Here is a 27,648-nt window from a genome sequence, read left to right on the forward strand (position 1 = left end):
ATAATCCAGTACAAGGTGAACAGAAGTTCATGTTCAGATACAGTTCAGATATCTGTGACAGCAGAACCAACACCACTGACACAGTGTAGAAAATAGACAGAGTGGAAAATATCTTACTCAGTCAGTGTTAACCATAGCTCGGAAGGCGTGGATGTGGTGCGTGAATGTGTCAAGCCAGAATAGTACAAGACTGATAAAGAGACTTAATTCTTCCTACTAGTGTAAGATTACATGCTGAGATGGTGAGATGATGAGAGAAGTACATTTTCCCCTCTGCTTCTTGGCTGACAGAAGGCTTGAGCAGATGTGAGATGAACAAGGTAGGATATGGACTCTTGCCTTGACTTTCTAGGGGGATGGAAAGGTACTACTGAGTGTGGAGCCTGCAGTTTCTTATGGCCATAGCCTAAAATATGCTGAGTGAGGGAGTGGAGAGGAGGCAGAGAGGGAATTCTGGATCCGTTCCTTTGTAAACATGCTCTAGCAGCAAGGGGAAAGGAGGAGCCTGATAAGTACAGTGTGTGAGACTGATTTTTAGAATGTATATTGCTTTTACAGAAGAGGATGGGTGAGTCTTGGCAGAAGCTGAGCCACAGGGTTGTACAATTTGACAAGATTTTCATCCATCTGTCCTCATTCAAAACTCTGGGTGACTGATGTTTTATCAAGTGATTGGGCTACTTTTCATTTTTTATTATTATTTATTTTAATGAACTTGTTAGTACTTGAAAAGGTTGACGTACATTTTATGCTTGGAAGATTTGTATTTGGAAAACAGCCCTCTTCCTGGTTGTCTGAGCAATGGCTCTAGGTTAGTGAGCATGGTGGTGATGGGTCTACGGTTGGACTAGAAGATCTTTTTAGATATCTTTTGCAATGTTAATGATTCTATGATTTTGTGATTCTATGAAGGTAGCATGGGCTTTGCTTTGTCTGTGTTGCACTCCATTATTCATTAAAGGGAAAAAGTGAACTGCTTTTTTTTCTCCCCCCAGTCAAAAAGGACACCTACAAAAGTCTCATCTCTTTATACTGAAACCTATAAAGAATCACTGGAGCCTCTTGTAACTTAGAAATCAAACATATATTTTGTGCTGGGGCAAAACACTGAAGATATTGGAGGAAACAACCACTAAGCTTAATCACCAGCTGTGGAATCTGAGAATACCCATCTTATATTTCCACATGCTCAGGACCCAACATAAACAAACATTAGTACTGTCTATTGCCTAAAAGAATGTGTCTATTTTTAGGCTGGATGGGGCTCTGAGCAACCTGATTGAGCTGCATGTGTTTATTGCAGGGGAATTGGACTTGATGACCTTTAACGTTTCCTTCCAACTGAAATGATTCTATGATTCTCTGAGCAGAGGCAATATTACATTTATTTGCTGTACAGCAAAAAGCCTTTCTTACCTTCTTCTCGTGGAACCTGAATGAAATAGAATAATTGCCTCAAGCTGCAGTAAAGAGAGTAAGTCTCACACAGGGGAAGCATAATGTCTAGCATAAGCAGAGAGACATCTATTGAAATGCTCTTATGCTTTTATGTAGTCAGAGTCAATATGCAGCCTGTTTTGTAAGGATTTCACATCCTCAGAGGAACCTTGGAAGAGGAGCTGGACCATGTGGGATTGGATATTGGATATGCTGAAGTGCTCTGCCTGCCTAGCAGGTCCAGTGGGGATGTCACAGACAGCTCGTATTCATCAGGCCTACGTTTTTCACTATCTGCAAAGCCCCACTAGTGTTGCCAACAAGATTGAAGTGTGAGGGCACAGAAAGATAGTGTGTCACAGCCCTCATACAGTGCCTCTTCGCATCATGCAGAAAGTGACTAAGGACTTGATGATCTTGAAGGTCTTTTCCAACCAGAGCAATTCTGTGATTCTATGATTCTAAGGATAGTAAGAACTTGCTGGGTATAGTGAATTATTATTCTGTACTGAGAAGATGTATGGCTGGCTTACAGATTTTGTAAATTATGTACTCTTTTCACCCATCCAGTAGCAGCACTTAGGAAAAAAAAAAAAAAAAAAAAAAAAGAGAAAAGAATATTCTACCATTCCTCCTCATAAATGAAGCAAACTAAAAAGTCCAATGCATTTCTGAATGCAGTGCAAGTAAAGGATTTAAAGCTCAGAAAGCTTTGATTTTTTTAGTAGAGGCAACCCTTTTTCCCCCTATCTTTTTACAAGAAAATTACCCGGAAACTTTGAACCTAAAGCAATTAAACCGAAAAAGGAAGGGATGATGACACTCAAGTAGAGGAAATTCCTGTAAAGGAAACAGAGTCTCAACAGTGTTCAGCTAAACCTTACCACAATTCGTACCACATAGTGTAAAATGTGCAGGTAAGATTTTCAGATAATCTCTCCTTTTTTAATTCTAGATTTTAGTCTGTTCACCACTTATACCACTTACACCACTTACAGGTGAGTTAGTTTCACTGTCTTTTAATATGTGTTTTAAAGTAAAGTGTTCTTAATTACTTGAGCAAAAGAAAAAAAAAAGCCTTAGTAAGTAGCTTCGCTAGACTATATTTCACTTCATAGGATTGGTGAAGTTTTTTCTTCTCTTGTGTGACTATTTGTAATCTTACATTTAGAATCAGATTATCAGATTAATCAGCCTTTGTGATGTAAATCTGTGACAACTGATAGAAATTGATAACTCTGAGGCTGAAGAGACTTTCATCAATTTTATTTTTTTCTGAGTGTCTTACAGGAGTTAAAACATAGGCAAAAGGGAACAGCTCTTATTCTTCTCTTTTGCATTGTTTTACCATAGGAAATTACTTTAAAACCACATTAGTCTCCTTTGCATATGTGTTGATTTCCAGTGAAACAGCATCCTAAATTGCTGAACTAAGGATATGACAGTAGGGATGCACACATGGTTGGAGAAGACAGAGAAGTAGATAATGTTACCTAGGGAAAGATTGTCTTGATTTTCCTGGCAAATACTGGCAAGTCACTGAATATTTTAAGTCACTGAATCACCTTGAGTCCACCCACAGTGTAAACAAATATAGATGGTCATTTAAGATTATCCTTTTTCAACAACCCCCTTCTTTTGGTAACTGTTGTTTGCTTTAGCTGTGAGTTTCCCTCTCCCTGTCTAGCACATTTACAAGATCACACTTCTTAACCTCACATGCTGTCATGATGGCACTTCTGTAATAAGTGTTAACTCGTGTTTGGTAGTGATGTACCTTATCACAGCTAGCAGAATACAACAGAGAGTTATGCAAATTGCTGACCAAAGCTATTAACTTCATTAGTTAACCCTCCTTTTCCCACTTCTTCCCATTCACAGTGACCCTTTGTTACCTGAGGGTTGCTAGCATGGAATTAAACTGGAGAACATAGACATTATGTGTCATTTGTATTACTAAATGCTTTGTGTCGCTTCATATGGTTTTGCTACATATAGGCTGCTTGTCCCTGTTTACGAACAAAGGAGTAGCTGGAAAATCAGCAGTCCCAGAGCTTAACTTCTAATGGCTTAGCAAATTGAACTGAGGCATGAAAGAGAACTGCAGCTGTCACCATAGAGGGGCTGGACCATTTGTTTAGGGTGAAGAGAGATGAGTGTGGTAGGACAGAATGACAGATGAGACCACCTCTCTTTGGCAACAATGACCCATTGCATCAACTTTCCTGCTCAGGGGGGTTCAGCAGTGAATCACAAACAAGGCTCTTGGGTTCTGCTAGCAACTGGCACCAGTATGCTTTTGCCAGATGGACTGTTGGGTGACATAACTCAGAACATGATCTTTGCTTTATACAGAGTTGCAACACTAATGGATGCTTTGAGAGAGATCTTTATGACTGCCTTAAAACAGATCCAAGAGAGTCAGGATCCATTCATTCTTATGTAGTGGATAAAAGTCTTTCTAAAGTTTAGGAGGGCTTGCACCCAGTGAAACTCTGTCTCTTTTTTCAGATTGACTTACTGGCTTGGAGTTTCAGTATGTTTTTAAGATGTATACAGGGTAATGACATTTTGACGGTTGATTTGATGGTCTATAAGAAAGCACCAGGATGGGTTAAGGCAAACAAATGTGCCTACCCTGTATGACCTCTGAGTGTAAAAATAGATTGTTCCACTCACTTGTAGGGAATAGAGACATCTTGAACAGAACAGTGACTAAAGTGCTCCTCTCTATGTGGGTTAGGTTCCTGAAAAAATGTAGTGTGAGTTCTCCTTATCTAGGCAGCCAACTCATGGTGCCTTGGATGATCTCTCGATGCCTGCCTGTTTGAGTTGTGTCTAATTTGCATGAGATGCTCACAGACTAGGGACTAGCCCTTGCCTGACCTTTTTTTCCCTCAGGCTGACTCAGTGTCTTTCTAGCCACTGTGTAAATGCAGAGTCACTTAACAGCCCAAAGAGCAAAGAAAAATTATTGAGGTCTGAATTGCACAATGTGAGCACCAGCAAAGGGTGTGTCTTTACTAGCTGAGATCTTGAATGAGGAACATCAGTGTTGGAGATGTTCTAACTAAATATCCAAATTCATCTGGGGCTGTTGAAGATGAATGCTGGACAACTTGCCTTCTCTTTAGCCCCACAGCTGGAAAGGCTGTGGGACACAGCTCAAGCCTCTGTGTGGTAGAGGCAGAATAATTCATGCAACAGGGTTCGGGGTTTCACTTTGGCGAGGAGGCTGCAATGTAAGACTCTTGAGTGCTTTGTGGACCTTCTCCCAGACCTCCTGGATGTTAGAAGCTCCCCACTTTATGCTCACAAATGGCACAGCACAGAGCTGACACCTAACGATGGTGTGGATGTTGCCCTGTTCTGCAATTCTCTAAGGTCATTCAGGCAGCACAGCGCTGTGATGCAGAAGATCTGTGTATATGTAATGCTTACCTGTACTGCATATAAGATGTACGATAAATATGTCATTGAAAGATATTTTGAAGAGGTTTTCTGTATTCTTGTATACTATTTATCTTGCATTTGTGTGAAATGATATGAGCAGGAAGAGCACTGCGAACCTCATTTTTAAAACACACTATCTACAAAATACTGTCTGCCATTATTCATAGAGCTACACAATGAGTTACATATTTAACCACCTGACTTATCATTTTATTATTTGCAAAAAAATGTCTGTTTTTCTCTTTTACAGAAAGCAGGATGGTTCTTAAAGAAAATATCTCAGAATACCAACCAAAATTAATAAAGAAGATGATGCTTACTTTTTCCTGGATTCTAGCATTGTATGGAACAGAAGTTAGAGGGATTAATTTGCCAGGTAAGAAATCCGCTTTGGTGGGTTTTGGTGGTTGTAATACTTGCTGAAAACTTAGAGAAGCAGATCTACTTCTAGCCACGACTTCATGAGATGTAAAGGAGAACTTCTGGTAACCTAATGGAAAATATTAGTGGTTTTTATGACTCCCTGAAGTCTCCAGCAGCTGGTCCAACCATGGGGGAGGTGGAAAACAAGGCTGGGTGAGATCAATATATCAGAGCTTTCCATTCATCTGTCTATCTGAAAGAACTTAGTTAATTCCAGTTGCAGAGAAACCAAAACTGCAAAGGATTTCCCACTGGGGCGTGTGAGAAACCAAACAGTTCATGTGTTCCCTTCTACTGATATGAAATCCTGCCACCCTTCTTTCAGGGGTTACTACATCCATTCTACCAGGAGGTTGGTCAGCCTTTTGAGAATTTGGGGTTGGGATGTGTGACCACAGCAATCAGAATCTGAAAATTCATTTCATTTAGACATAGCAACTGAAATGTACGAGGGCAAAGATTTGAAAGCAATGAGATGATAATGAAATGTTTGTCAGTCTTACTTTAATTAGGGAGTGAGGCAGGCAGGCTCTACTTCTTCACATTTATCTCACTCCCTTCTCCATTAATGAAGAGGGAATCTAGAAGAGCTACACATTTTTTTCTACAGAGCGGAGGAGGTTTAGCAGATTAGCATCCACATGAAAGTCTTTGGTTCACTAAAAATCTTCAGCTATTTTCATATTAAGCATTTTGAAAAAAATGTTTTGAAAAAAACATTTGGCAACAACTTTTGAACAAGTCTTTGAGAACTTTGATCAATTCCATGTTTAAGAAAATTATTTGGTCAAAGTTGGTCATTAGTCCGAAAGTCACATGAAAAAAAAACTGTATTTTTTTCAGTATATATTTTTTTTTTTTTTTAAGGCATGACTGCTGTGTGCGCTTTTCAGGTGGTACTGATATGATATTTTCCTACTTTTCAGGATGTTCCTATGTAAAGCCTCAAGTACGGTATCGTGCAATTAGTGATGAAGAGTTTGTTTTACAATGTGCTTTGCCACATAAAGATGCTACCAACATTTATAACAACTCAGGTCTAAAGCAACATGAGGTGAAATGGTTCTGGTGTCAGAAAGACAAAGGACATCTTAAAGCTGTTGAGGAAAGCTCTGACGTTACTCTGCAAGGGGATGCACTTTGGTTTAAACCAGTAAAGGAGAATGCTTCTGGAATCTACATCTGTATGATACAGTATGTAATGGGGAAAAGGGCTTATATTTCTAGGTAAGAATTGATGTATTTGTTTTGCTTTTATATTAAAAGTTTAACTTTTTTTTTTTCTGTATCACTCAGTGAAAAAATCCCGTGTCTCAAAATTGTTCTGGAGGTTCAGACAAAGGCAGAGGCAAAATGTGCAGGCTATGGTACAAACACACTGCATCTTCTTGCTGGCAGTGGGAATTCAATAGCTTGTCCTGGGACAAAATGCTACAGCCATATAGATAAAGTGGATGTAAGATGGTACAAGGTAAGAGTCAGTCCTTTAAGTATTCAGAAGCACAGTGGAAGTACGGAATTCCGCATAGTTTCTTTTCAACTAATTGTAGTAATTGAGAATAAAAATTGGTTATTTACAACATTGACACTGCTGAAATTTAAAATTTTAAAGTTCTGTTTTGATTTTAAATTCTGAAAATGTCAAATGTATGAAAGAAAAAATTGGCTATGTTAGAAACAAATTTATTTTAATATTAATATTTCAAATTATTCTTTCCAAGAATCTGTTTCTAATGAGGCACCATCCCACAGAGGAATTACTGATTTAGTCTTTTTCAAATGACTGCTAAATTACCTTCAAGCTAAAATTTATCCCTACTTTGTCTGTAATAATTGTAATATGCTACAGAATCATAGGGTCACAGTATCACCAAGGTTGGAAAAGACCTACAAGATCATCCAGTCCAACCATCCACCTATCACCAATAGTTCTCATTAAGGTGAAATAATACTACAGTCACTAGTAGTTATTATACTTACTAATAGTTCCATCTAAGCTTGTACTATATAAGCAAACAAAAATAACTGAAAATTCAACTGTTCATTTTGCTACCTGGTACTATTTACAGTATTTATTCAAGCAAAATGATCATCCAGTCAAAGTTACTCTTCATTTACTTCCAAGCTTTATATGAGGTATGTCTTTACCTCATTTTGCATTTGTCTTAAGGAAAATTCCTAGTACCCCTAGAGATTTTACCTAAATAAAACTGTGAAAACTAGGGGCACTTTTCAAAAAGCAGCATTCATCCTTTTGAAAATAGTGACAATGCTATCAATCTATACAACCCAAAACCACATTTTTTCCTATAAAATGTTGTGGAACTGGTTTCAAATATCATTTATTTATGAAAATAAAAATGCCTACTCCGTAAATGTACAAAGCAGAGATCCTTTTCTTTGACCTTTAGTAATGTGAATTAAATTTATAATTTTTTCATTATTTTACATATCTCTCAGCAGCCGCAAAAGTTAAATTGTTGTTGTTTTTTAACATGTACTGATATTCCCATATTATAGCCCACAATTTTTATAAATCTAAATAGCAGAAAGTTTTTGTTTTCAGTGAAAAGAGTTTGGCTTAACCCTACTGTTACTGTCATGGCAATTCCATCCAAGTATCTTATAATATAGTTTAACAGCAGCAGTAACAACTACAATAAGGATGCATTTAATTATTTGATACTATTTTATTGCTGTTAGGATGGCCGTCAGATAGAATACAGGAAAACCAGGAAAAGCCTAAAGTTTATGGATAATGAAATCTACTTGAAAACAACTTATGTTCAAGACGCTGGAATATACATATGTGATTACACCATATTTGACAACACTACTCAATGGACAATGAGAACAGCAGTTACAGTAGAAGTCATTGGTGAGTAATATTTTAACTGTTATAAAATATTTCAAAAATATGTTTTCCCTATTCTTTAGTACTCTATTAATATATTTTGTTCAGGATCTTGTTCTGAAAAATTATTAACTAGACTAGCTACACTTTCATTAAAATTCACTTGCAAGTATTCTGAGGACATCTCTGGGCAGTGTCTAGGACCTTCAGTGTTTAGTAATAAATTTAGTAATACCATAGATGTCAAGATCTTATTCTGCCTTGATACCTAACAACGGGAATCAAATCTACACAAGGTTTTAAATCACTTAATCTGAGAGTAGAATTCATGAAACCACTGCTGGTGCCAATGTTCTCCATGCACTGTATGTGCAGTGTTAGAAAGATATTTGAATACCAAGAGGGAAGAATGCTAATCTTGCTTGGCAGATGTGGAGTATAATGCTGTATCTCATTCCTACACGTGTCCTGAAGTGGTGGCTTGAGTTAAAGTACGAGTTAGAGAATTCCCTTCTACAGTTGGATGACACGGTATTTTCTTCTGTAATGCATGAGATCTTCATTTTTTCACTTAAAAATGGTGATGTGACGTTTTGTATCAGAGGAAATATGGGACCTGAGAGCAATCTAACAACAAAGACAACAAAGTTCTTTGTTTTTGCATGCTATCTGGGGACAGCATCACTGCCTGTATGACCTGTTCTTTCAGGCCTTGTCTTCTAGGCTGGAACACCAGCAATGTGACACAGCTGCATCTATTCTGTATTCACAAGTAGCGGGGTAGCAGCTTTCTCTGCTTCAGCATAGTTCAAAGTTAAAAAAAAAAATAAAATAGTGTTTGTGCGGCAACATTTCAACATTTCCTGTAGTATGGGATTTCCCAAGAATATCAGAGCCGTGCATTTTAGGCCCTTCATGCCACGTTCTCACAGCCTGGGTACCTGTTTATCACACTGCACATACTAGGTGACATTATCCTTGCTATTTGTCAACTCCTGCTTAGAAAAAATTCTAACGATGTGGTATTTTAATGCACGTACTTGTGTTGTGTATTTAAAGTGTGAATAAGGAGTTAGTGCATGCTTAGTGGATGTGGAATGGAGCTTGGCAGGGAACTTGTATGGGGATTGGATACCACAGGGGATTTTGCAAAGGGGATCCTTGTTTCTGAATCCTAAATTACCTCAGGTGCAGTGCTGATGCTGAGCTCCCCAGTTCAACAACTGACATAGCGGTTTAAGTATCTATATAAGTTTTGTAGAGAAAGCTTTCATACTGTGAATTCTCAGACAGCTTATCAACCATAAATCATCCTCTTGGACTGTAATGTCAAAATTCCACCTAACATCAAGAGAAAGATATACCTTTGAAATATTTTCTCTGGTCTTTGGCATTGACAATAGCACTTATTAATAGCAGTCCTGTTAATTGCAGCAAAAAACACTATCCATCCACCAAACATTTTGCATCCCAGTGGTGTGGCGATTCTTGAAGCAGAACTTGGTAAGTTTATTCTTTCTCTGATAGTGAAAGAAAATGTTCAAATGAGCTAATAGTAGATGATGATAAACCTTAATAAAATAAAACAGGTTTGCTCTCTTGGAGCTTTGCTTTCCAGAGAATTTTCTATAATTTTTTTTCTTAATTAATGTATTAGTGAATATTAAAATAAACATTATATATTACATGTATCGCAGTCTACTAAAGGGAAAAACAGTCCAGTGACCTTCATTCATGCTCTTCCTGTATTAATTTGTTTCAGGAAAACCCCTTGAACTGGAATGCCGTGTACAGTTTGGGTTTGAAAGAGGTACTCAGAAAAGAGTAATATGGAAAAGAGACAATGAAAATATAAATGAGAAATTGAACCAGGAAACAAGGTAAGAAAGCAATACAATAGTAGTGTTACTATGCTGTTGGCAACTGTAAAAATCCTTCCACAAGAGCATTACTTAATATGTAATTTTACTGAAGGGAGCTCAGAACCATCTGTCCTTCAACATGTTATTGTGCCTGTCCATGAGTACATTTACATACAGAAGCACATGTTCAAAATATGATATGGCCATAAATTCAAGAATTCAGTATTTTCTGTGTAGTCTTAACTCTTTTTTCCCAAAGCTTTATCTCACAGGGAATTTCAGCATGAATGGTGCTTGGCCCCTTGTGCCTGCATCAGTTGTGTGCCTGTGTGCTCTGTTGTGCCTTGCTAACAATTCACTCCATCTCTATGAAAATTGTCTCTAAGTGGGGAATAAACTGGATCCAGTGAAACAGTACTGTATACCAGTTCTCTGTGACATAGAATTGTGTGCCTCAAAAGCTGGGCTGTTTTTATTGAGTTATGTACATTAGGTCAGACTGGGGGCACGCAGAAATGAATTTCAGACCCTGCAAGTCTTCCCTGGAAAGAATTAACTGGACTCCACAGGGAAGTGACATACAGGAGAAAGATTTCCTGTGACCTTAAAGAATGGAATAGAATAGAAGAGAACAGAACAGAATAGTTAATTAGAAGGGACTTTCAAAGACCAACGAGTCCAACTGCCTGACCACATCAGGATTATCCAAAAATGAAAATACGTTATTGAGGGCATTATCCAAATGCCTCTTGAACACTAGCAGGCATGAGGCATGAACCACCTCTCTAGGAAGCGTGTTCCAGTGTTTGAACTCTCACAATAAAGAAATTGTTCCTAATGCCCAGCCTGATACCCCCCTGGCGCAGCTCTGTGCCGTTTCCCTTCTGCCATCAGTTGTCAGGAGCAGAGCCCCAGGCCTCCCTCTGCTTCCCCTCCTCGGGGTGCTGCAGGGAGCAATGAGGTCAACTCTTGGCCTTCTTCTCTCCAAAATGCACAGCCCAGTGCCCTCAGCCTCTCCTCACAGGACATGCCCTCAGCCCTGCCACCAGCTTTGATGTCCTCCTCCCCTGGGTCCTTTCAAGGATATTAACATTAATAGCATACAATACACAAGATGAGGCTGCACCAACCCTAATATGTAACAGGGGAATCACTTCTTATTACTGGCTGGCTATACTGTACCTAATGCATGCCAAAATACAATTTACTCTCTTGGCTACCAGTGAAGGCTGCTGACTCATGTTGAGCGTGCTGTCAGTTGAGATGACTTGAATTGTCTCCATGCCTCCCTTTCCTTCCTGTATTTTCCTGTCTCATTCAGTTACACAGTGTCCAACTTGGGCAAGCAATCTGCAATACAAGCATATCTTTTACTGCTCAGTTCTGAGTCATAGAATCATAGAATGGTTTGGGTTGGAAAAGACCTTTAAGACCATCTAGTACCAACCACCCTGCTATAGACCATTCTCAACAGAACTTTAGCACATGTTGAATCCTAAAATTAACTGCCCATATTCATGCCCACGACTCTTGGGTTAGTGGAGGTAGCTCATTGTCATATTGGCACACTGGCCAGCAGTGACATGACATGAGGTGTACTTGAGATGACCCACAGACACATGTACTATGGCTTCCAAAGAGAAACACTAAGACTCAGAAGCACTAGGTATTCCTCAGAGTGCCCAAAAGGCACTTTTGTCACCATTTCGTTTTCTGTTCTTCAGTTCCTCATTTTTGTTTTATTCTATTTGCCTGTCCTGTCCTTGGGACTTGTATCCCTTGGAAAGAGATGATGCTTTTCCATCTTTTTTCTCAGCTTGTTGTCTCTCAGGGCTCCTTTTGAAGCTTAATTTCTCTACATTTGTCCTGCGGGGGGTGTTCAAAGTCTTGGGAAAATTCAAATAATCTTACTGAAGTAAAAAAAACCTACATATTTAAAGCTAAGCAAGAGATTAATTATTTTGCTGAGTTGATGAAATAAGAATAAACTCTTCAGTCTGCAAACCTTTTGGTGTCATTATCTTCTTATGATGCAAATAAAACACAAATGGAGGCTCCAAACCAGAGTTTTGTGTCTCTGTTAAAACTTCAATTTAAATGTTCAGAATTTGCTAAGATCTTCTTTCTCTGTATTTAAGATGTTTGGGGATTGTATGAATGTGCTGCAAAGGTGTCACGCAAATATATACTTTTTCTCTTTAGTGTTTGTCCAAGATGTTTAAAGGGACATGTACTACGTCATGTTGCTAAACTGAAAGAAGTTACTGAGAAGGACCTAAGAAGCAATTTCATCTGCTTTGCTCAAAATTCTGTGGGGAATGCTACTGCTGTGATCCAACTGAAAAAAAAACAGAGAGGTAAGAACAGATGGAGGGCTGCTTGCCCTTAAAGATTTACATGGGATGTTTCTGTTTTCCCAATCCTTAGCATGTATGTTTATGCTGTACCTGATATGAATATGGCAGCCTTTCAAGCAAAGGCCAAAAAGAGAATCAGTGTGGAAATTAAACCATTCTCTCATTTGAACCATAGCTCACAGTGGACATTCATCACTAGGATGGCACAGGAAGTCTCCAGCAGGGTTCTGTGTGCAGCTATGTGTATATTTTCCATTTTAAGCAGTTTTTGTTTTCAGTCCCACTGAGTGTACGATAGACCATTTTCTCTATACCTTTCATCTCAAATTGGCTTTTCGTACTAAGAGGGAGATACAGTTCAAGCACTATCCCTCATAGTAGACTGAAACACTGTGCTGAAATTTGCAGATAAATGAATTCCTATCTTCTCTAAAGCTTGCTAGAAGGGAAGGAATGAAGATTGTGAGCTTCTTTTGTGAATGGAGTTTTTTATCTAAGTTGGAAAGTCTGACTTACAATAAACCCTTTTCTTTCTACAGTGTTTTTCTTGTACATACTGTGCAGTGCCATTTCTATTCTCTTTGCATTTCTTTTGTGCACTGCCTTTATTTATCAGCACTGGATTGAAATAGTGCTGATGTACCGAAGCTATGTGGCCCACAATGAAACTACAGAAGGTAAGAAATATGGTACAAAATTGCTATTCTTCACTTTTATCCTATTGTCTTTTGTTCTCTGAGTTAACCTAACCCATTAATTCAGTTCTCTTAATAACCCTGTTCTGCAGCTCCGAAAAAGACCTCAGGGTCCTGATGGACACCAGGTTGAACATGAGTCAACTGTGTGCCCTAGCTGCTAAGAATGCTTAGTATTCTTGGCTGCATTCAGCAAAGTATTGCCAGCTGATCTTTCTGCTGGCAAGAGGTGATCTTTCTGCTTCAGTCAGCTTTGGTGAAGCCTCACTTGGAGCACTGTGTCCAGTTCTGGCCTTCCCAGTATGAGGGACATGGATGTACTGGAGAGAATCCAACAGAGGGTCACAAAGATGATCAAAAAAGTAGGTTTTCCTCTGAGGAGGGACTGAGAGATCTGGACCTGTTCAGCCTGGAAAAGAGGCAATTCAGGGTGATCTAGTCAATGTGTACAAATACTTGAGAGTAGGGTGTACAAAAGTTGAAGCTAGGCTCTTTTCAGTGGAGTCCAGTGCCAGGACAAGAGGCCATGGGCACAAATTGAAGCACAGGGGGTTCCCTCTGAACACAGGGCAACACTTCTGTACTGTGCAGGTAACAGAGCACTGGCACAGGCTGCCCAGAGTCTGTGGGGTCTCCTCCTTGGAGATGGAGCCAACAGCTGCCTGGCCACAAACCTGGGCACCCTGTTCTGGGTGGCCCTGCTGAGCAGGGCCAGAGGGACACAGAGGGCCCTGCCAGCATCAGCCATCCTGTGGTTATGTGAAATAAGATAATGAGGAACACAAGCTTAGTGCACTTTGAGGCAGTTTTTGCTTTCTGGAAGTTACGTTGACTATCACGATTTTACTTCAGTGATCAACTTTTTCAAATTCCAAGTCTCTGTAGCAGCACTGCCACATCATCTCAGCTAAAATGGGCCTCCGACAAATTAGGTAGCAAAAAATGTATCAGAAATCACAGTGCCTACTTCAGTGAATTTAGCATCTAATTTTCTCTAGTGGATTTAAATAAATCTGATAGAAATTACCCAAGGAAATTTTTATAAAAATCCTTGAGTCTTGATGCATCTTGAGACATATAATACGTGAGTTTACTTTCGTGTTTCCATAGGTGTATTTCAATTATGTGTGAATACCAAATATATTTATCTATGTATCTATTAATACATAAATTGTGAAACAATTGACTGCCTTTTTGGAAAGTATTGTTGTAAGCTCTAGAACATCTGTCAGAAGTTATTTGGGAAATCACTTAAAATTTCCCCTCTGCTTGGTAGCAGATTGCTTTAAGAACCTCTGGAAAGTCCCCTTCGACCTTATAATATTTGTCAGCAGGACAGAGACAGGCCTGGCAAGATTTGTACATTGAAGTTTAAGACCCTTTTGTATCTCTTGCATCTTCTGTCCTACTCCTTGACTCCAGTGAACTGCATGTGCACAACCCCATTTATGGCATGGGGGGCATGAAGTGTGCAGACTAGATATGCCTATTCAGCAGGTTTTATGCCTGAAGATGACTCACCCCAAAGATGTTCTCACCTCATATGGATGTCTATCAATTTACTTGAGATTTGAAATGGTTTGCTCATAAAGCAAAAAAGCAAAAATTTGATGTCATTTTGCCATTTCTTCCTTTCCATCATTCCTTCTCTACCACTCCTATTAGCACAGCATCAGAAAATTGCAGAACCACAGAAACTGGTAGGGACCCTGGAAGTCATTTAATTCAAGTTACTGCTGAAAACAGAGCCAGCCTAGATTGGATGGCTTTGGACCTTGTTCATCCAAGTTTTGCATGCCTCAAGAGATAGACAATTCACAACATCTCAGAACAACCTGTTCCAGTGCTTGACCATTTTTGCAGTGATAATTTTTTTTACTAACTTCTAATGGGGATTTTAATTATTGCTGCTTGTATTTGTAGCCTTCTCTGCTATCGCTCTAGGCCTCAGAGAAATCTCTCTCCATCATCTCTGTACCCATTCAATAGTTAGCTAAAAACAGCAGTAAGCTCATTCGTTATCTCACACCTTTCTAGCCCTTGATCTTCCTCCATAGCTAATTAAGATATACTTCTTAAAAATCTTGCCTCTCCCACAGGGAGAAAGAAACAGTGAAGAAGCTGGGGAATTAACATTTATAGACAAATTTTACAGTAACTTTCCTTAACTAACATCATTTCCAACATTTTGAGCATCTGAAATATATGTCCCAGAAGTTTCTCAGGCTGCACTGAGAAACTCTCCTGTACTGTTCTGGAAAAAATATCCTAATTGTGCTAACTGTGTATGCATTTTTTACATTGTTTTTGCAGTAGTGATGCTAAAAAGAAAAGCAACAACAACAACAAAAACCATGATGTGTTTATCAATGGTGGTTGTCTAATAAGATTGCAGTGACCTCTATGGGTGAAATGAGGAAAATATCTGGCTTGTTTTGCAAAGAATTTATTGTCATTTAAAAGTGGCGTTCAAAGGATCTTTAGATCAGGGTGTAGCTGGACATTTCAGCTAAACCAGTCTAGTGATCCAGCGCCCCACCTCCAAGCCATGTGTGTTTGCTGTTGCTGATTCACTCTTTTGGGCCTAGATTGGCTCAAGTTAGCAGTAAATTAGCCCAGCAGAAGGTAATAGATAACTAGGGAGCTAGTTCTGAGGTATGAACTTCTGTTACCACAAGAGTTTCAACACTCTTACAAGGAAATGGCAGAAGTGTATGGCCAGGAGCACTGGGGATAGTCTCAGCCTCTAAGCTGAATTTTCCAATTTTCACGCCCATGTTTTCTTTTGATAATATACTTTCTGTTATCTGCTAGTTATGAATGTAGTTGTTCAACCCCAACTCATGCGGGTCATTAATTTTCCACATGCATTTCCTTTGCTCCCAGGGTTCCATATGATTTCTTCTGATCCTTATGATCCTAATCTAACATCTAGGGTTAGAAATCACAGTGTTAGCATGGAGAGATAAGATTCAATGCTATTACCTATGTGACTGTGCAGGGATTAGATGTCTCAGTTCCCGTTCTGTGAAATGAGATCAACATGGTGAAATCTAGAGAGCTTTTCAGCTCATTCTGCAGAAACACCCCATGCTGAACAGCTGAATTACTTTATGGTTCCTCTTGACTATACTGACATGGAATATGAATCAACTGATCAAATAAAGATATCTGCTGTCATTTGACTTGCCTGAGAATATCCTACTATTCCAAAATATTTGGGTCTCCAATAGCGCCTAGGTAAAATTTGGCAATCTCGTCAACCAACCTCAGGGCATCTCAAATGGAATTAGGAGCATTCATATTCATATTGCACTGAGATCAATGTGCCTTTTGCATCATGAGCAATTTCTTACGTTCTCTTTCATCTTCCCTCAAGTGCAGCTCAAATTTCATTTAGCAAATAGGTTTCTTTTGTTTTGTTGATAGGAATGGGTAAAATCTGGGGCATTAGTACCAGAATGTTTCAGAGCTGAGAGTTCTTTACATATTCAGCAGTAGCACTTTGCAAACATTCTTTAAATGCGACTGGAGCAAAGTTCAGGAGCTGGATAGTACTCTGTTTCTGAGCTCATATTTGAAACAGATTTAATCTTTGCCACTTCCGCCCTTCTCTCTGATTAGAAATAGCAGTGTATGAAAAGAGTACATCTTTCACAACAGCTGACATCCAGGGACGTTGTTCCTCCCAGCTTTTTAAAGTAAAATGCACTATATTTATAAAGCAGATTGTGCATTTGTGACTATCTTTGGACTCAGCATTTGGGTGAATGACAGAAAAGGTTGGGAATCATTTCCTAGAGCATAGAATGTTCCTGGGAGGTGCCAGATCTCCCACTGGTTAAAATTGGCACATAGATGTAAAAATAAAAAAAAAAAAAATAAAAAAAAAATAAAAAAAAGTGCCTAATTTAAACTTTCTTGCATTGGTCATCTGCAATGTCCTCATTTACTTTGGTAGCATATGTCTACAGAGAAGAAAATGGAGAGACAAGCTTAGTTTTGTGTAACTGAACTGCTGTTCTTCATGACTGCTTTATAAGTTTCAGTTTGTGTTGGGTCTGCTTAAATAGGTAGCAAATATATAGAACATAAATGGAAATATTGCATTAAGTAAGAAGCTGAATACTTCAGACACCTGTTAATGTATGCTGTGTTACTTATATATGTATATTTATTTCTTTTAGATGGCAAAGAATTTGATGCCTTTGTATCCTATGCAAAAACAGACTCTTCTGAAAGTAACTCTGCTTTTATTAGTGAGGAAAAATTTGCCCTGGAGATCCTTCCAGACATGCTTGAAAACAAATACGGATACAAGTTATGCATTCTTGAAAGAGATATTCTTCCAGGAGGAGGTAAGGTTCCTGTGGTTGGTAGAAAGTCTTCAGTTCCTTGTAACATTATTTTCTTTCCTAAAAACCTTATGCACTAGTTCAACAAATGGTATGTTTTGGCACAGGAGTTTCTGCTCATATCTTGCCATGTTTGGTCTTTTTACGTGGTCTCTGCAACCAAGGAATGTGTATATTTGAGTGTGGTTGTTGAGGAGGCTCTGGGCAGCCTGATCTAGTAATTGGCAACCCTGCACATAGCAGGGGATTTGAAACTAGATAGTCATTATGATCCTTTTCAACCCATTCCATTCCTTTCCTTTCCATTCTATGAGGTACTTGGCTGAGACAAAGCTTCTCATCCAAGAATTTATTCACAGGCAGACTCCATTCTGAAAAATGAATACCCTGAATTTTTCATTAGTTACTTTCTGACTCACCTTGGTCAGTGCCACTAGCAATAACTGGAAGTCCTGAGTACCTCTCCCTGGGAGAGACAGACAAATCCAAGTGTCCCTTGATAACTTGCTTGAACGTGCTGTGGTTGTGATCTCAGCTGTGCCCTCCACCTTTTGAGCATCCAGTTATGTTCTCAAAGTTACATAAAAATGGCAGAGGTACCCTCTGATCATGAACAGTTTTAAGGTTAATGTGGTTGCTCAGCACTTCTATTTCTGGTTTTCTGTATTTCTGGTGATTATCCATTCTTAAATGAACTGATTTGGATAAAAAGTCCAATACACTTTGCAATAACAATTGTAATTTCTTCTCCAGCATACACAGATGAAGTTGTTACAGCTATTAAACAAAGTAGAAGAACAATCATTATTCTGAGCCCAGCCTATGTCAGCGGACCAAACATCTTTGAACTGCAGGCAGCAGTGAACTGTGCACTGGAAGACAAAAAGATCAAATTGGTTTTAATAAAGTTCCAAGCTTTCCAGGAGCCAGAGACCTTGCCTCCAGTAGTTAAGAAGGCTCTTCGGATTTTACCAGTCATTACCTGGAAGCCTTCTATTTCTACTGCTCCAAACAAAAAGTTCTGGAAATACATGCACTACCACATGCCCGTGAATACCACTAAGGTGTTGCGAAATTGCAGCCTAAAGGGCTTTTTCCAAAGGTTATTCAGCCTGGTACATCGATAGCATAAATTTCACAGAGGAATGACTGCTATCTCAGGAGTTAATGGATTTAAACTTTTTTTTTTTTTTTTTTTTTTTTTTTACATCAGCAGACTACTCTGGACTGTCACTTGAGCCAGCAATATCTCACTCTAGAACTCTGAGAAGGGCTGCAGTGCAAACATGCACACAGCAAAACTATGTGGCACTTCTCACACATGTATATGTAAGCTATCTTTAGTAAGTTATTATTAGGATATTTATTATGTTGTTTTGCAATGATGTTAAGACATGCAAATGTTCTTCTCTTTCCATTGTTTTTCTGTTGAAGCATTTTCATACTTTTTTTTTCCCTAAAAAAAAGAGTAAAAAAAGAACTGAGAAATCTTGTAGTTTAATTTTCTGCGCAGTTCTGCAGGACAAATCCAAGCTCTATATGTGAGTTACCTCTTTCTTGGAGAATACCAAGGATGAAAGCTCTAGGATGCTCCCACATCTAGGTATGCTGAAGGGTTTGAGACAGGGAGGAATGCTGTGTCAGGGCTGATCCCAGGAACTACTATCCTTCATGAAGTGGGATAAGGCATTTCTACCAGCTCTGACACATTTTGCACTCAGAAACAATTTGCATTCTGCTGATCCCATGCGGCAAGGGTCACTCATGCGTTCTACCAAAACTGCTGAACATCATGGCACTAAATCCCATGATTTTCACAGCTAGTGGGTTTCCAAGGGCTCTGAAACATCTGTTTTTTTCTTGAAGACCTCTGCCAAGGTTCATACCACATACCACTCAAAGCAACTTGCAATCTGTGTGTATGGCTATACCTAAGCAAAATGCAGTGGTTCCTGTTCAGAAGAAAATCTTCTTTTGTTGTCTTCTTTTGGACTCCAAGTGGTCAAATCAGATCAGCTGAGATAACTATCCATTTTTTTTTTTATTTTATTTTTATTTTTTAATAACGTTTGTTATTATGTGCCAAGTGAAATACATGCCTTTAAAAGAGGTAACAAGTTTCTAAAGGAGAATGTAATTTGCGTGGCCCTCCACCAGATGTCCCAACTGCAAATCCTGTCGATCACGTTTATTTGCACACCGAGTGGTTTTGTTACAAGGTGAGACAGAAGCAGGGAGCAGTGCCAAGAGTGGTACCTGCAGTGCAGCTGCTCTAGGGAGGCAGACAGGGACTGAAGGAAGCAGAAGAAGGCATGGAGCCTGTCCTGCCCATCTGATACTGTTTTCCTATGCTACCCTTACTGCCTGAACAGTGCACATCGGTGATTTTTATAGTTATTAGTGGGAAAAATATCAAAGAGGCTGGAAAAATAATGTGTCCAGAAAGCTCGTTACTTTTCAGCAGAGTGATGCTGTGTCTGGGGTTTATCTGGGTCTGAGGAACCTGCAGAACTGGTATCTTCATATAAACTTCAGCTTCATCTGTAATACGAGGAGCAGTGCAGGTACGTTAGGGCTTTTAAAAGGGCCTCTAATAAGAAACTGAAGTAGTGAGAAAGAAATGACTGTGGCTATGAGCAGTGGGAATTAACAGGTGTGAGTGTTGTGTGCTTTCTTGCACCCCACTATATGCTCTATAACAGATAGCCACAGTCCTCAACATGGGCTCTCCTGCCTTTGAACATATGAAGATGCTGAGTTACTTGCTGTCACTGTTGACTCTGGCATGCCCTTCTGCTGCTGCTTATTTGGATGAGCCTAGCCTGGGTAGTAGTTTGTTGCCTCACTATGAACATGATCGTGCTGATGCTGTTGACTCTTCACAAAATAAGAGGCTGCAGGTTTTCACAGTGGACTACAACAATGTGCAGATTCCATATGAAGTCACTCTTTGGATACTTCTTGCCTCTCTTGCAAAAATAGGTAAGTGGAAATGGTATTTTGGATCCTCCTTTATTGGTAAGAATTAAAAACATACCATGTAACCAAGTATCTTGCATATGCTTTTGTGCTAGGGATTGTTTTTCTGTACTATCCTGGAAAGAATAGGTCATTATTATGACAATGACAAACTTTCACCTCTTAATGCTTTCAAATTATTGAAATAAGTATATGATTTCTAACTCTCATTTCTCTTGGGCTGTCTATGCTAATGTGTAGTAATGGATGTCCTCCTCACACTGCTGTCCAATCCTTTGTTCTAATATTTAAATATCTTGCAATGAATATTAAATATCACAAGACTATACAATCTGACACAGCTGTAGAAATAAGGAAAACAGCTGACTGAAACCTCAGCAGTACTTACTTTGGGAAAGAGGAAAGTAAGAACCCTTCTGTCATGTGAATAATAGAAAGCAATTTCCTATAAACTTTTGTTTTAAATGTTTGTTGATTAATGTTGCTCAGAAAGCAACATCAGAGGAGGGTGGTGAAGCCTGAACGGATACTGGTCATAGGAAAAGCAGCATAAATGCCTATAGAATGTACTTCAATACATCTAGCTTCTCCTGGGGCTCAGTGTACATATCTGAAAGAAGAGAGACAACTCTTGGAGAAATAGGGACTGTAATTAATAAAGAAAAAAATGCTCACCCTGTGTCTTATGCATCTATATGACTGGACTTAAGTTGATTTTGGCTTTTTGGAACTAAAGCAGAAATATGAAATAAATGAAGATGATTGCAGTAATGAAGAGCTACACATAAGTGATTTCCCTGCTCTTTTGAAGTTCAGTGGGATTTTCAGGCACTCCTATAGAATGGGCAGAAGAATGGGAAGAAGAATCCCTTTATTTGATAAAACTGATAGAAGTCTTGAACATGATTTAAAAATGAAATTAAAATTAATTAAATTTATTTTTAATCAAAATAATTAAAATGCGATAGTAGTGTTATGATCATAGCATACTTTATGGTAAAAATAAGTATATTTCCCAAATAAATAATATTAAATTTCAGAAAAACGTGTTTTTGTTTCTTTTGCTTTTGAACATGAATAATTCACGCATCACAAAAATGCAAACTTGTCATTGGCTGCTAAAGTTATGAGATGAAATTTCATCTTGCTTTAAGTATGAAAACAGGCCCATTGGATTGCACACAGAAGCACAGAATGGCTGAGGTTGGAGGGTACCTCAGGAGGCCATCTGGTCCAACCACCATTCAACAGAGATACCTAGAGCTAGATGACCATTTATGACTGTCTTTGTCTCATTCTCATTCATGTAAACTCTGAACAATTCCTTACATTTTGAGATAAGGCATCTCTTATTCACAATATGACTAATTATACAATCCCTAATACAGCAACTGAATGAGGCATTATTAGATACTATCTCAGTGTTGGTACCAATACTCATGTCAAATGTGCAGAATTACATAAACCCACAGTAGCAGGGCATCAAGGTAGGTTGGAAGAGATCCATACCCATAACATTTATAAGTTAAATGTAGCTCTTTCTCTCTAAAATGTCCTGGCTGCATCTATATTTTAAAGGGAAGGCACACTGTGGCAGCAAGCTGTGCCCAACTATCCATGTTGCATCAGTGCAGATGAACTCTTTCTGAACTTCTGCCTCTGTCCAACAGCCTCCTCCCAGGCAGTGTCCAGGCAACCTATGGGTCAGGGTCTGTTCTTGCAGGCAGATCAGATATGTCTGTTTGTTTTCTGGGGCAGAGAAGAGCATCTGGCTGTCTGGATGTAAGCTGAACCTTCCTGATGGGAAATCTCTTTGGACTGCTTCATTTGGTAGTGTAGACTGAACCTTTATTTTTAGCAAGGAGAAAACCTTCCCAGGATGCATTGTTTTCTATTATTTGATGTCAATAGCTCTTTCAACTCAGCTGAAACCAGTGTTGTTGTTTTGTTTTTTTTTTTTTCTTTTTTTTTTTTTTTTCCACGAAACTAGCTCATAAAGTTCTTTACAGAGCACTGTTTACCTTTCATAGAAACTAGAACTCCCAGAAAAGCAAGGTTAGTCAGCTTGTACAAAGCATTATGTGGCCATGCCTTGATTCCTGGTGATAACGAAGCCGCTTTGTATTTTGTGGTGTTCATGAGTATTCACTTGCTCAGCCTGTGGCTCATCTGGAGTCTGGGAAATTATTCAAGATGTTTCTGGAAGTGGAAGGAGATGGGCAGACCTTAGCATCTGTGCTGCTTGCTCCCTGCTCCCTTGGGCTTATCCAGGTTCCTGGTCAGCCCAAACCCAGGATTGTTTCATTTTGAAGGGAATGGTGCTACTTGTGCATTTACTTTTGTAATATTAAAACTAGAACCTGACAATATGAAGACTAAGTGTTTGAAGGCAGGCAAAACATATCTGACTTCAGGCTAACTTAAATGTTTTATTAAAGGTTTCCATCTCTATCACCGATTACCAAGACTCATGCCTGAAAGCTGCATCCTGATTGCCATTGGAGCACTAGTTGGAGCGATCATCTTTGGTACTGACCACAAATCCCCACCGGTGATGAACACAAGTATTTACTTCTTGTATCTCCTTCCACCCATTGTGCTGGAAGAGGGTTATTTCATGCCAACTCGTCCATTCTTTGAAAACCTTGGGTCCATCTTGTGGTGGTCCGTGCTAGGATCTCTGCTGAACTCATTTGGGATTGGCCTCTCCCTCTATGGCATTTGCCAGATTGAAGTCTTTGGTCTGACTGACCTGAACCTGCTGCAGAACCTGCTCTTTGGCAGCATGATCTCAGCTGTGGATCCTGTAGCAGCTCTGGAAGTTTTTGAAGAAGCTTCTGTTAATGAGCAGCTTCACATGATGATTTTTGGAGAATCATTGCTGAATGATGGCATAACTGTGGTGAGTTTCTTTCCAGTCTTCATATGCTTCTCTTAGGACTCTTTTTGCTTGGAGAGTTATTGGATGCAGGGCATGGGCTACTTTGTAAAGATCTTTGATGCAGTATAATATGCATATTCTACTGGCAACTCGCAATTAATTTTGATGTATGTAAAAACTACATCTTATATTAATTCTTTCATAAACATTTCATTTTCAAGCCACTGAAAGAGATATTGTTTCTAGTTAGACATTAAGACAGCACACCCTAATCTTGCATTCACTAAATTGAAAGGATAAGTGAAAGCAGATTTTGCTGATAGGAACACACTCGGTGTTGTGCAAGCAAATAAATAGAAAACTGTACTCCTTTAGGACCGAGAGCAGCAGGGATAGCAATGCAAGAGATCCTCCTTTGTCTTACGCCTTAGGAGCACTCAGCAAAAAAATGGACAGCCTCTGGTAGCCTTGATCCCTTCCAGGAAATTCTCCAGAGACCTTAGACAGGAATTTCAGAAACCATGAATGATTTTGCTAAACTGTTTCTATTGATAAAATAATTGTCATCAAATAAGTATTCGCCTTTCTTGAAAATCTTGTTCCAATTACTCAAAACAATGCTTTGCTTTTCATTTTTAAAAAAGAGGGCTTTTGTGATTTGTTTGTTTTTGACAGAGCTCCTTTTCTACTACTTTCCCCATTTTCCCTACGCTTTTACTGAAGTATGGAGCAACTTGAAATTCTAGCTGTGGACTAGTAGAACCCACATGTTTTTCAAACAAGCAGGAAATTCATTAGGCGGGGATCAACAGGAGCGTTTATGTGCTGAAAGTTAAGTACAGGTTAAGGAGTTTTTCTCGATATAATCTTTACAGAATTTAAATCACAGGAATCTAAAGCACATAAAAGGTATCGAGATACTGTTATACATTGGGTACAGCAGAACCTGGACTTGTAAAAGCTGTAAGGAGTTCACTGCTCAAAGGCTTCATGGGAGAAATACAGCTCATGAGTAATGTTTAGTGGAAAAAGAATGAAATAATTTATTGCAGCCATAGCCCAGTGATCATAAATCCTTCACCTTGGTGAATCAGAGATATAAGGCAAAAGTAGAATTAAGGGACAAATGTTACTTAACCTTGTATACATACTGCTTATGTGTTATAGCTGTAACTAACAAAGCACAGTGCATCTATCACTGCCACCTGTCTTTTGGTTCCTTCCAGTGTAGACTTCAGAAAGTAGTATCTGTTCCTCATTCTGGAATAACTTGTTCGGTCTGTTGTCTGCCTGGCTTTCTACCCTGTCTTTCCTTTGTTCCCATCTGTGTTTATGATGTGGGTCCTGAGAACCCATGATGTGAGAATTTATGTGAGCTTTCAGTCAGGATCCTGTTGCAGTGTAAATCTATAGTGTCAGAAAGTCTTAAAAAACAGAGGTGTTTAGGTATTCTTATACAGCACAAGGTGTGTTAGCAAAAGAAACAAAAGGGAGGTCTTTCTACATGACTGTGAGGTCCCTTTGCCCCATGCACCTCCTCCTTAAATCTCTTAAAGCAGCTACATGGCAATCCATTTGTTGAACTTCTCTGTTACATTTCTGTATCAGTCACCTCTCAAGACATTTTCTGGGCATTCAGATTTGCAAAATCTCTATCAAGACAAATGCAGAGAAGTCTAGACTATTTATCATGCTGATGGAGCCCAAATAGATTGCTTTTTCCTCTTTCACACTTCACTTACTATTTTGAAATCTTTTAAACTGTTCTTACATTACCATTTCCTCCTTGTTTCTCTCTTACCAGCTTTATTGGACTTAACGTGTCTAAAAGGCAGTACCACCTAGATACAATAAATATTTTTTTTTATTATTTAAATACAAATATCCCTTGGTTCTGTCTAGCCTCTTATCAGCTATTCTCTCAATGGCAGGATAAGCAGGTATGATTTTTGCTGAAATATTATACCCAAGGCAACAATAGCTCTCCCTCTCTCATACTGAGTTTAATACCTTAGTGCACAAAATTCCTAAACTACAGAGTTGGAACAGTGACTGAAGACTGGAACTAAATAATAATTGTATCCTTAGATGCATATAACTGTGATAATTGTACCCTTTGAACCCATTTATATCCTTTCCCATTCTCTTTACTGAAGCTGCGTGTCAATGGAACAAGAAGGCACTAGGTCCTGCTAGTTTCTTTTCCCAGTGTTTTCTCAGCAGACTTTTAGCAACAGAATAGTGTAAGCAGTATTGGTCCCACTGTGAGAGTTTCAAAGCCCTGAATGAAACAGTGATGTTGGTAAATACAGCTCAAATGTCATTCAAGCTTGAACAAGTGAAGGACCCTAATTTTGTTGCAAAGGGTTTCAAGTTTCTGTAACTCAACTCCTGCATGTGCCCAGTCCATTTCATCTTGACAGGAGCTGAGCACATGTGCATCAGAAAACTTGATATTTCACCTGTCCACTTCATTTCTGATCTCAGAAACCCTGAGAACACCTGTGTGCCATGTCATACTGAAAATGAAGCTGTAGAGACCATTTTCTCTAATGGTGTCTTCTCTTTGTGTGCAGTCACAGAGCTGTTAAAAAATCTCAAGCATGATGGAGATCCAATAAAAATAATTTCTGTTTGAATGAATTTGAGTTTACCTCTCTGATGTCTCTAGGAAAGCTTTGACCATTAGATGTGTTAGGGAGGAGAATGGAGATACTCCACCTGTCATTGAAGTTGACACATTGTGTTAAAAATAAATTAAAATTCATGTGATCTAAAAGAGGAAATAAAGCGTTTTCAAGGCTGCCTATGTTAGTAGATAAGGCAGTCATCTGAAAATCTTTGCTTCCAGAGCTCCTGATGTGAGCACTGTGTGCAATGTTCAAGTCATGTCAACTGCTGAAGCAGCAGCTGGAGCAGAGAGCCCAGCACCAGGAGACATGCATGAAAATGTAATATTTGCTCTTCTTCACCCTGGCTCTATCAGTCATTTAGTGGTATACTGCTACATGGTAGTGTCTCCTCCAAAAAACTCAAAGCATGACATTCACAAAGTTAAGTGAGGGCAACTATCAGTCCATGCCTTCTTTGTGAGCAATCCAAGGCATCCTGAGCTGTTCCAAGCTTTTCTGCCATATAAAGAAATATGGTATTTCTTCTGCTAGTAGAAACACCCCAAGTTAACTTTGTCGAACAACTTTTATATGGAGGCTTACTTGTGTGATGCCCAAAGTAAATTGTTGTAAAGAACAGTTTATTCTCACAAAACACACTACCAGGAGGAAGAAAAAAAAAAAAATAAAATAAAAAAGAAGGAAATAATGTCACATTTCAATGATTTTCACTTTTATGCTGATTCACTTATACAGATCCATTAGGAGGCAGAAAAGGAGGGACAAACTTACAAAGTCATTTGCTGATGATAATTCATATTATTGAAAAGACTACACAGGTCAGTACCTTGATATCACTTATAAAGAATTTCAAGTCTTAAGAAGAGGTTGAAATCAGCAGGAAAGGGGGAACAGAAGATAATAGACTTTGTAATCAGACACTGCACAATAAGTACATGATATTTTGCTTGCTGTGGGACACAGCTTCTTTTTTTTACATATCACTTTCATGCATAGTCATAAGGAAAAATGAGGCTCAGTACTTTGTTTGGGATGCTCTCATGAAATATTTTTTGTGTTTTTGTCTGTCCCCCAGAAATATTATCAATGAGACTCCTAGAGAACAACCAGTTTGACAGCTCAAGGTCATACACTCCCAGCAGCAATTTAAGATGGGCTAGTAGCTGGAGAATAATTATTATCCTAATGAGCTTGATTCTTCTATCTGAAAATATCTACTTTAATCTTCTTAATAGTCTCCCGAAATTAACTGTATGAAGAAGAAAGAACAAAGAAGAACAGATAAGATCAATGACTTTCCTCTGTTTTGATGGAACTAATGCTTTGGTACAACAGCTACAGTGGACCGGAGTCTTTAGTTGTTCCCAAAATTCTCTTGAAAATTGAAAGGTGACTCCCATATACTAGACATTCCCTGTAAATAGATCTGATAGGACTTAATGGTAGCCAACTGTCAGCAGCTTCTAAGAACTTTTTACTACTACCCCATTCTTTCAATTAGTTTTTAAAAGATGGATGAAATTACAAAAGAATTGAGATTTTTCAACGTGAACTTCTGCAGAAGAGAACTATTAATAATATGAGCATTTTAAATTTATCTGATCTAGACTACGTAAATGGAATCATCTTTTATTTCTTACTTAAGGTTGTGAAGAAGGTTAAGTGGCATTAAATATAAAACATGTGAGAGTACAGAGACTGTGAACTTCCCCTCCCAAA

The 27,648-nt window shown here is 38.7% G+C and overlaps 2 protein-coding genes across 3 annotated transcripts in view; both read left to right on the plus strand.

The window, feature by feature from the left end:
* Positions 1-238: 238 nt before the first annotated feature.
* Positions 239-19,305, plus strand: IL18RAP (interleukin 18 receptor accessory protein). Of its 2 annotated transcripts, none has more exons than XM_052664731.1 (12): positions 239-320; positions 2,393-2,435; positions 5,141-5,266; positions 6,240-6,507; positions 6,610-6,784; positions 8,017-8,191; positions 9,602-9,670; positions 9,930-10,047; positions 12,232-12,386; positions 12,926-13,063; positions 17,269-17,439; positions 18,190-19,305. In XM_052664731.1, exons 1-12 carry the CDS (start codon positions 312-314, stop codon positions 18,561-18,563), a joined length of 1,821 nt encoding a protein of 606 aa, XP_052520691.1. In that variant the 5' UTR covers positions 239-311; the 3' UTR covers positions 18,564-19,305. The 2 variants fall into 2 exon arrangements, with proteins under 2 accessions (XP_052520691.1, XP_052520692.1); XM_052664732.1 differs by having other exon boundaries at positions 12,244-12,386.
* A 234-nt stretch (positions 19,306-19,539) lies between these two features.
* The window catches only part of SLC9A4 (solute carrier family 9 member A4), a 33,638-nt gene continuing 25,529 nt past the window's right edge, over positions 19,540-27,648 (plus strand). The window contains exons 1-2 of the mRNA XM_052664729.1: positions 19,540-20,418; positions 22,854-23,317. Coding sequence (XP_052520689.1) covers positions 20,157-20,418; positions 22,854-23,317 — 726 coding nt within the window. The 5' untranslated portion in view covers positions 19,540-20,156. The remainder of the gene's footprint in view (positions 20,419-22,853; positions 23,318-27,648) is intronic.

Source organism: Tympanuchus pallidicinctus, unplaced genomic scaffold, assembly GCF_026119805.1.
Source record: "Tympanuchus pallidicinctus isolate F22 unplaced genomic scaffold, pur_lepc_1.0 scaffold6, whole genome shotgun sequence".
Classification (NCBI taxonomy): domain Eukaryota; kingdom Metazoa; phylum Chordata; class Aves; order Galliformes; family Phasianidae; genus Tympanuchus; species Tympanuchus pallidicinctus.